Source organism: Penaeus vannamei, chromosome 27 (genome assembly GCF_042767895.1).
Source record: "Penaeus vannamei isolate JL-2024 chromosome 27, ASM4276789v1, whole genome shotgun sequence".
In the NCBI taxonomy this organism is placed as follows: domain Eukaryota; kingdom Metazoa; phylum Arthropoda; class Malacostraca; order Decapoda; family Penaeidae; genus Penaeus; species Penaeus vannamei.
In genome coordinates this window covers 29,524,304-29,534,303 of record NC_091575.1, presented here as the reverse complement: position 1 = coordinate 29,534,303, position 10,000 = coordinate 29,524,304, and the positions used below count along the sequence as shown (strand labels likewise).

At 49.2% G+C, this 10,000-nt stretch overlaps 1 protein-coding gene across 1 annotated transcript in view; it reads right to left on the bottom strand.

The window, feature by feature from the left end:
* The window catches only part of gus (splA/ryanodine receptor domain and SOCS box containing gustavus), a 241,378-nt gene extending 237,274 nt beyond the window's left edge, over window positions 1-4,104 (bottom strand). The window contains exon 1 of the mRNA XM_070141159.1: window positions 3,681-4,104. Coding sequence (XP_069997260.1) covers window positions 3,681-3,691 — 11 coding nt within the window. The 5' untranslated portion in view covers window positions 3,692-4,104. The remainder of the gene's footprint in view (window positions 1-3,680) is intronic.
* Between the last annotated feature and the right edge of the window lie 5,896 nt (window positions 4,105-10,000).

The window sequence follows — 10,000 nt, the reverse complement described above, 5'->3', positions numbered from 1 at the left end:
AAAAAAAAAAAAAAAAAAAAAAAAAGAGCCAAGTGGAGGCGGAAGAGGAGGTGCCACATCCACACACTGATTGACACAGTGTCATACGCAAGTCAAGTCACCCGATGACGAGCACGTGAGTCGGCTTGTGGCAGCATTCCATTATGGCAGTCCAGGTGTGGCCAATTAAAAACGAGTAGGCCTATCCAAGAAATCAAGCGAGATGGGCCAAGCAAGGTTGAAAATCAAACGGATAGAAATTGACACCAGCCAAACAGAGAACGGACACAAGTAAACAAAAATACACAAACAACTAAACTGATAAATGAGTGAGTGAATACATACACAAATAAATGTATAGATAAATGAATATGTGAATACATATACAAATAAACAAACAGATAAATGAATAAGTGAATACATATACAAATAAACAAACAGATAAATGAATAAGTGAATACATATACAAATAAACAAACAGATAAATGAAAAAGTGAAAACATATACAAATAAACAAACAGATAAATGAATAAGTGAATACCTATAAAAATAAACAAACAGATAAATGGATATGTGAATACATATACAAATAAATATAAATAAATAAAAACAAATAAATAATACGCACTTACAGAAAACAGTTAATTTAATCAGGTAATTGACAGGCTAAGAGCGAAGCCTACATCGCGGGCGATTAACAGGCAACGTATGTACGTGTAGAGGCGGAGGACTGACGGCAGAAAACTAAGGCGTAGATTTAATGACTGACTGGGATGAGAATGACAAAAAAGATCAATAAACATTTTGCCAAATATTATTTTTGTATACAGACGCCCGGACACTTACATCCATACGTCCATACACATACATACATACATACATGTCATATCCATACCATACAGCCTGCACGACGCACATACCCACGTGATCACTGCAAAGACGACCGCCGCCCACCCAAACAAGCACGCCCATCATCATCATCATCACCAACCAGCCACCTTCCCCTCCCTCTCCCTCTCTTCCCCAACTTTCAACTTCTGCACACGAGCAACCTTGCAACACCTTCCAGCTAATCGAAATGCTACCGACGTTACAAGGGTCGTACCTATACCCCCTCCCCTTGCCCTTACTTCCCCCCTCCCCTTGCCCTTACTCCCCCCCTCCTCTCGACGGTGGTATATAATCCTTGGCAGTCAAACCACCATCCTTTTGGTCGTGGGCGGGGAAGGGGAAGGGAAGAGGGAGGGAGGGGGAAGGGAAGAGGGAGGGGGAAGGGATGAGGGAGGGAGGGGGAAGGGATGAGGGAGGGAGGGGGAAGGGATGAGGGAGGGAGGGGGAAGAGATGAGGGAGGGAGGGGGAGAGATGAGGGGAAGGAGGGGGAAGAGAGTGAGGTAGGGAGGGGGGAAGGGAAGAGGGAGGGAGGGGAAGGGAAGAGGGTGGGAGGGGGAAAGGAAGAGGGAGGGAGGGAGGGAGGGGGAAGGAAGAGGGAGGGAGGGAGGGGGAAGGGAAGAGGGAGAGAGGAAGGAAAGAAGGGAGAAGGAGGGAGGGGGAAGGAAAGAGGGAGAGAGGAAGGAAAGAGGGAGAAGGAGGGAGGGGGAAGGGAAGAGGGAGAGGGAGGAGGAAGGAGGGGAAAAGGGAGAGGGAGGAGGAAGGAGGGGAAAAGGGAGAGGGAGAGAGAGAGGGAGGGAGAGAGAGAGGGAGGGGGAGGGAGGAGGGAGGAGGGAGAGGATGAGGTGGGGGGGGGGGTTGGTGGTGAAGGCCAGCCCCGGCTGTTACGGAATCGTTCAACATCATCACGGCATTTGGTAGTTAACAATGGGGTTCGCTTCCCTCTACCGTGTTTACAGACTCATCAAGATGTGTACTGTTTATCATTATTGTTGGTCGTAGTTTTTTCAGCGAATTTCCCTCAAAACAATAATCATCGTAGTCGCTACACCTGCATAATCCCACCTCTTGTCATTTTCCTTCTTTACTTGGCCTATTATCAATACCAACACCATTACCGCTATTACCCAAACTACCACCGCTCCTCCTGCCAGCCTCGTAAACACCGCTGCACGGGCCATTACAGGTGCAGAACGTGCGTATTACCGAAACCCGTTTTTCCCGACGCCTTTATCTATCTTACGAACCCAACTTCAACCCAGGGAAAGATGACAATGACAGGGTACTCCGGCTACAGTACTTTGTCACTGTTCGAGTCATGGCCAGAGGGAAGGAGAGTGAGATGGCCAGGGGAGGGGGGAAGGGGGGGAGAGGAAAATGGCAGGTGAAAAAGAAATTGAGGAAAAGGGCAAGAGCACTGGAACGGACAAAGAGCTGCATGCACGGCCGAAGGGCAGTGGGCTTGAACACAGGGTAGAAGGCAGGGAGATGGGCAGAGGGTGGAGGGTAGAAGGCAAGAGGATACTTAACAAGATCAAGGAGAGAGGACGTAGGGCAAAGAGCATGAAGAGGAGACACAGGGCAAAGAGCAAGAAGAGAGGACACAGGGCAAAGAGCAAGAAGAGAGGACACAGGGCAAAGAGCAAGAAGAGAGGACATAGGGCAGGGACAAAGGGCAAATACAAGGGCATAGGCTTGTGCCAGAGGGCAGAGGAAAGAGGGCATAGGCCAGGGGCACAGGACAGAGGACCGTTCTCTACACCTGCCTCACACTCTACGCTGGCAACTGCATTCCTCATGGGTGGTCCGCCTCCTCTCCCACACCGCCACCTCATCCTACAAACAAGGTGCTGCTCGAAAGGGACGGCCCTCCAAGCCTCGACGAGACATTTTTATTTCCTCTCCTTCGCCGGGACGTGCTCCCACACACAATCACGTTCTCCTATCGTGTCTGGCGCTGCGGGAATGCAACCTGACGTGGACAGACCGAACGTGCCAACGCAACGACACCTCCAATACTTTTTCCCCTTTCATCTCGGGGGAAAATGAGTTCCATCACAACGCCTCCTTCCTCGGGACATGATCACCAATCTGCCGATCCCGCCCTGCCTCCCTCGGGCCCTTCATCCCCGAAATAATATCAGCAGACGGCCAGACTTGAGCAAGACTACACCACCGCCACCGCCAGCCACCAAACCCGTGCTGCTAGCCCGCCATAGTCACACCGCGAGAACTTGGCGGGGCGTAAAGTTCGCGGCAGACAGGTCGGCAATCGGTGGGAACACTTGGCATTTCTTCGACGAGACGTTCGCCTGGGAGAGTGCGAGGGAGGGAAATGAAAACGTGGTTGACAGCCCTCACGTTGCCCGACCCCGATGACACATGGCCGCGAAAGGGTAGGCCTGACACGTGTGGAAGAGAGAGAGAAGTAGAGAGAGAGAGAGAGGGTCGAAAACCTCTCTCTCTCTCTCTCTTGCCACCACGACACTCCAAGGACACGTCAAACTTGGTGAAGCCTCGTAGCCTGGAAACAAGATCCTCGCCAGGACAACCCCGTCTACGGCAGCACCTCCTGCAGCCGTGAAACCCCACCTGGAAGCCCCTGCTACAATCCCACGGGGGAGTGGAGCCCCGAGGAAAATTCCATGTAGGCGAAAAAGCCGAAGGAAAGGCAAAACAGCCCCGTGAATTCCCTCCACGGCTGCACCTCGCCTGCCTTCCAACCCGACTCAAAATATTACGCTCAATCGGCCTAAACTTCCCCCAACACCTGGCTGCAAACACGCCACGGCGGATTCATGAAGCTACTTACTTGTTTTCCATGTGGAGGAGAAGGCGCCCTGGCTGTGTATATCCCGGTTTTCACATACAGGTGCACAATTTTTGGGAATAGAGCAACCAACCACGACCACACTAGCCCATACACACACATCACTTCGAACGACCGATAAACAAAGTGATGAGAACTCGCCGCTCATTGGCCGTCGCGTTCGCCCGCGAGCCAAAACGGGCCAATCAGCGGCCAAGGAGAAGCCTCCTAGCCAACCATGCCTATCTTCTCATACCGCCCAGGAAGCCGTGGAGGAAGTACGTAATTGGGTGTTTTAGTACGGCCACACCGCGGTATTTCTGGGACGTTTCCTCCGTACAGCGAGTCACAGGAGCCCGATAAGACGAAGATAATCCAGCAGCGAGGCCCGGGGAGCGACCGGCACACGGCAAACAACGACCGAACAGTTGTGACTTTGGCGATAAGGCTAAACTCGCCGCGGGGAGAGCTGCCAAATAGCGCCATTGGCCGTAACATGCACATCCTTGTTTTTAACTCGTGACAGCTACCTTTGCCTCCCCCCTCCTCCCCCCCTCCTTCATTCCTCTCTTCACTTCAAACTTTATTTTTCTTCTTCTTGGAAACGCCAGTGACCACCATTTAAAGCACTGAGATAACGTTCACAGCGCCAACATGCAAGTAGCTTGAATCACCGCTAATAATATTCGAACTTTTCAAAGCATTAAAAAAAGAGCGCAAAGGAAATGAATATTGATGTCCCTTTCAACACTGACGTTTCCAACTACAAAAGTAAAATGTAAAAAAAAGGACATTTGCAAAAACGGTAAACTTGCACAGCCGGCGTGATTGGCAATTACACATTTGGGGAATCAATGAAAATTATTTTTAAAGCAGAATTTCCCGCCATTGAACGACATGCTAATGTTAGCGACAAGGTTAAGCGGTGCTGGAACATGTCCAAGACACGTTGGGGCAGACCTTGAACAAGTGGGAGAGAGAAAGAAAAAAAAATCGCATTCTTTTTCCATGTGTAAACCTGGGTATCAGTGCAATTGCAAGGAAAAACCTCTTAAACCCAATTCTTTGCAATATTTGGTAAATTAGTGCGATGAATAAGCACAAAAAAGGCGACACATCACATTATATATTTTTCCCCAAATGATAACTATACCTATCCAACAAAGAGAGAGAAAAAATGTAAAAAATTAAATGTTGATAAAAAGAAAGAAAAGAAAAATAATATCCACGTGGTCAGCCCACATTTCCTCTCAAAACACCACGTCGACTTGACATGAAAACGTTTAGCGATGAGACACCCTCATTTCTCCTCTCTCCTATTCTTGACACAATTACGTCACCCCTCACCTATCTTCCAGCCCTCCCCCCCCCCTTTCCACTATCACCCACTCCTCCCTCTCCAACCCACCGTCCATCCCCACCCTTCCCTACCCCACCTATTCCCCTCCCCCCCATCCCACCCGAGAGGTAAAGCCTCCACAGAAAACGAATACCTTGTCCGTTTTCTTTAATCGTCTCACAGGTTTATCTTGGGAGACACTTCAAGAAAAAAAAATTTTGCGGTACAAAACACACGTAACATGTCTTTAACCTCGATGCTGTAATCCTTAACAAACAGCAAGTCAAATACTTACTCGAAATAAATCAAAGAGTGCCTTACTTTTTTGTTGCATGACTTATTGCAAATTAAATGACTTTGCAAAGAATGTGAATTACCGGTTTTGGCGTGTCGCGGTGAGAGGAGGGGAGGGGGGGGGTCCAGGATGACTCACTTACCAGCTGTGGAGAAAGAGAGAGAAAAAATATATTAATACATTATGATTAATGATGTTCGTGATGAAGTACTGTTGATACTAATGATTAATGATGATGGGCGTAATAATGATGATGACATGGGAAAAATTAGATTATAATCATATCTTATTACTTCCAGCAATTATATCTAAATAATCTCTAGCGAATTACAATGACCTGCACATGCAAATAACAATCAAACGCACACGCACGCACGCACACACACACACACACACACACACATATATATATATATATATATATATATATATATATATATATATATACATAAGTATAAAGTATATTATATATGTATATTTGTATATATATGTGTCTGTTTAACAATTTATCTATGTATACAATATACTGTGTATAAGTATATGTATGTTTGTGTGTTTCTGTCTCTCTCTCTCTCTCTCTCTCACACACACACACACACACACACACACACACACACACACACACACACACACACACACACACACACACACACACACACACACACACACTTCTGACCATGCACCACGGACCGACTCCATCTAGGCCTATGGACATTGCACGCGGGTCTTACAGGCTGCAGGCCGTGGCGATGATCATGGCGGCCGGTGAGCAGCTGAGCCGAGCAAGCTGCAACGAGAACACCTGCTGCTTCGGCCTTCGTGCTGACTCCGCGGACCAGCACGCACACGCGCGTGCACGGAGCTCCTCCAAGAGCTCGGCGAAGGGCGAACGGTCACGTGATGTCTCTCCCGATACGACACGCCCACTTTTTTTCTCTTTTTTTTTTCTTAGGGGCTGTGTCTTCGAACGAAATGAGAGAGGTAAGGAAGATAGGAGACCCTAAGGGAATGAGATGAGAAGAGAAGAGAAGTGAAAAGAAGGGAAGAGGAGATGAAAGTCGAGGCGGAAATTAAAAGGAATGAATCTTTAAAACTCCCTCTTTTCTCGAAGGAGGATGAGAAGTGACCACCGCCGCCGACCGTAGAAGAGGGGGAGGAGGAGGAGGTGGGTAGGGGGAGGGGAGGGGAGGGGAGATCCTAGGAACCACCCTTCCTCGTCCTTGAAACAGGTGGACACCGTACCATGGGACGCCCGTAATGGGAGATGGGGCGGGGGAGGGCGGGGAGGGTATAAACCACGGGGTGGGTTTGGGACGGAGGGAGGGAGGGATGGGGGGGAAGGGCAAAAGGGATGGGTAGGGAAGAGGGAGAGGGAGGTGGGGGGGAAGGATGGGTCAGAAAAAAGGGCGGAAGGGAGAAATGAGAGAGAAAAGTACAGAAAAAAAGAGCTGAGAACGAATAAGATGGAGAGATGGCAATCAAAATGGGAAAGAGAGAGAAAGAGAGAGAGAGAGAGACACCGCGCACGTGACTCGAGGATCAGAATCACATTGGGGATCGTAGCTTCGTCGACGTCGGCAGCGGCCCTGGGCAGGTGTTGCCTACTTGCATATCCCTTCAACACCTGTCCAGTGCTCCTTCTTCCAACACCACAGGACGCTCCTCCAGCTCGTCCAACACTACCACAGTTCCGAACCACATACGCTGTTCTGACGTGCACTTCTTTTTTTTTCTTCTTTTTTTTCGGCGTAAAAAAAAGAGCGACGTCTGTAAACAATTTTCCCGTCTGTTTCTACGATCGTCCCAACAGCCTGTGTAAAGAGTTCAGTCCTTTATTTTCTTAATAATTCACACGGGTGCTGGGTCTACGTATCCCCTTGGATTTTCCTTCGTTATATTCCCAGGCCTTCGCTATGTTATTTTTTTTTTGCACTGAAATCCACCACCGGTAACGAAAGGAAAGGAAAAAACAACATTAAAATCACAACAATGCAGGCCAAGGCAATAATAACAATAAACCACCGATAAAAAATGATAACGAGAAAATTAAAACAACAGCAATCATTCCGCATTTTCGCAATCTCGTCTCGCTTCGTCGGCGCTGAATTCTCACGCATGGAATAAACATTTCTTGCCGCGCGCTGTGTGGTTCCCTTGCCGCAAGCAATGGGAGGGGGAGAAGCCAACCGCCCCCCATCTCCCCCCATCCCTCAGTGCAAGCAAAGGAAGGTGGGAGGAAGGAGAAGCCCCCCCCCCCTCAACAAAAAAAATGCAAGCAAATGAAGGTGGGAAAAAGGAGAAGCCACTCCCTCACCCCCCACCCCCACCCCACCCCCCAAAAAAACACTGCAAGCAAAGGGAGGTGGGAAAAGCCAACCCCACACACTGCAAGAAAGGGGGAGGGGGAGAGGGAGGATTTTTTTTCAGGAGGGGTGAGGGTGGGTCATGAGTATGGGGAGGAAGGGTTATGAAGTAAGAAGAAGGGGGTGGAGAAGGGGAAATGGGCGGAGAGAGTGGGTTGGGAAGGGAATTGGGTAAGGAAAAAGGGATAAGAGAGAGTGGGTTGGGAAGGCAATGGGGAAGGGAAATGGACGAAAAGAAAGAGTTGGGAAGGAGTTTAATGAAAGAGTAAGTGGGGGGAGGGGTCCCGATATAGGAAGCATATAGGAAGCGGGAGTAGGCAGGGGTACTTCATAAAAGGGAGAAGGGATAAAAGGAGGGGGTAGGAGAAGAGGTTAATAAAGGGGGAGGGAGGAGTTAATGAATGGGGAGGGGTGGGTTACTGAAGGGGGGAGGGAGGGATTACTGAAGGTGGGAGGGAGAGGTTAATGAAGGGGGAAGGAGGGGTTCATGATATAGGGAGAAGGAGGAAGGAGGCAGGGGTTCACGAAGAAGGGAGAAGGGAAGCGGTGAGGGGGTTTCATGAAAGGGGGGGGGGGTAGAAGGGAGGTGGAAGGGCATTATTCATGAGATGAAGTGATATAAGCTGACACCTTCAGCATACTTTCGCGTGGGTGCGTTGCAACACTGCACGCACAAGCCAGAGCCCTTTCGACGTTGCAACTTCCGGCTTGCTTGCGCGCGCCAAATGCAGTCCTATCGTGTTATTACCTAATGCGCATTCCCTCCTAAAAAAAAAAACAGCAAGAGCAACAACAGATTAAATCTCTCTTATACTCATCCACAAAAAAAAAAGTAAAAAAAGTAAAAAAATAGAAATACATAAATGAAAAAAATAATGGAAAACACGTGACACTAACCACGTAGAGAAAGAAGGAGAGAGAAGAGAGAGAGGAAGAGAGAGAGAGAGAGAGAGAGAGAGAGAGAGAGAGAGAGAGAGAGAGAGAGAGAGAGAGAGAGAGAGAGAGAGAGAGAGACAGAGAGAGAAAGAGAGAGACACAGAGAGAGAGAGAGAGAGAGAGAGAGAGAGAGAGAGAGAGAGAGAGAGAGAGAGAGAGAAGATAGAGAGAGAGAGAAAGAGAGAAAAAGAGAGACAGAGAGACAGAGAAAGAGAGACAGAGAGAGACAGACAGAAACAAAGAGAAAAAAAAATTGCAAATCATCCCATCAATTTCACCATAAACCTCCAGTCCTCCTAAAAAAACAACAAACCAAACACGCACGCACCCCACCCTTCCACCCCCAACCCCCCACACCACCCCACCACCCCCACCCAGAGCCAGCCAGCCACGGGGTCGCTTGATGGGTCACATGAATGCTGTCGTCAGTCCGGAGACCGAGGGCAGAAAATACACCCGCCAGACCTCGTTGCCATGACAACCGCGAGGCGTCCATAAAGAAATGAAATGTAGAGTACCGCGCCTAGGGGGGTGGGAGGTGAGGGGGGTGGCGGTAGGGGGATGGAAGTAGGGGGTGGGGGTGTAGGTTGGAGTTGGGGATGAGGGTGGGGGTGCGTTGGAGGTGGGAGCTGGAGTGGGGGTGGGATGGAGGTAGGTTGGGGTGGGATGGAGGTAGGTTGGAGTTGGGGGATGAGGGCGAGGGTGGGGGTAGGGGGTGGGATGGAGGTAGGTTGGAGTTGGGGATGAAGGTGAGGGTGGGGATGCGATGGAGGTGGGAGGTGGTCAGTGTGGGTGGGATGGAGGTGGGAGCTGGGGATGATGGTGGGGGTGGAGGGGGTGAGAGGGTGGGAAGGGGGAGACTTTTTTCATACGTGTGCAAAGGGGAGAATGAAGGGTGGACGAAGGGATTGAGGATGATGTAAGAGGTGGATAAGGGGGTGCATGAGAGAGAAGGGAGGGAAGCGAATAGGGAAATGGAGGAACAGGCGGAGAAAAAAAAGAGAGAAAGAAAGATGGTAAAAAGAGAATAAATGGAAATATAAAGAAAGGTAAAAGAGAGAAGATGAGAAAGGGAAGAAAAAACACGGAGCAAGAAGAGAAGCAAGAAGAGAAAGAAGAGAGAGAGAGAAAAAAAAATGAACCAGAACCAGAGGGATACATATCCCCCCTCCCCCCCACACACCCTTTCAGCACTCTATCCCTTATCTCAATTGCCACCCTTTATTTCTGCAATCTCTATCTCCTATGTCTTTTTTTTTTATCTCCCCTCCCCCCATTTACTTATCTCTACCCCACTCCCATCTCCCCCATTTTCACTGCACCCTCGTCACCCATGAACAACCGACTCCTATCCACCGATCCACCCCCCCATCTATACCCCCAAACCGCA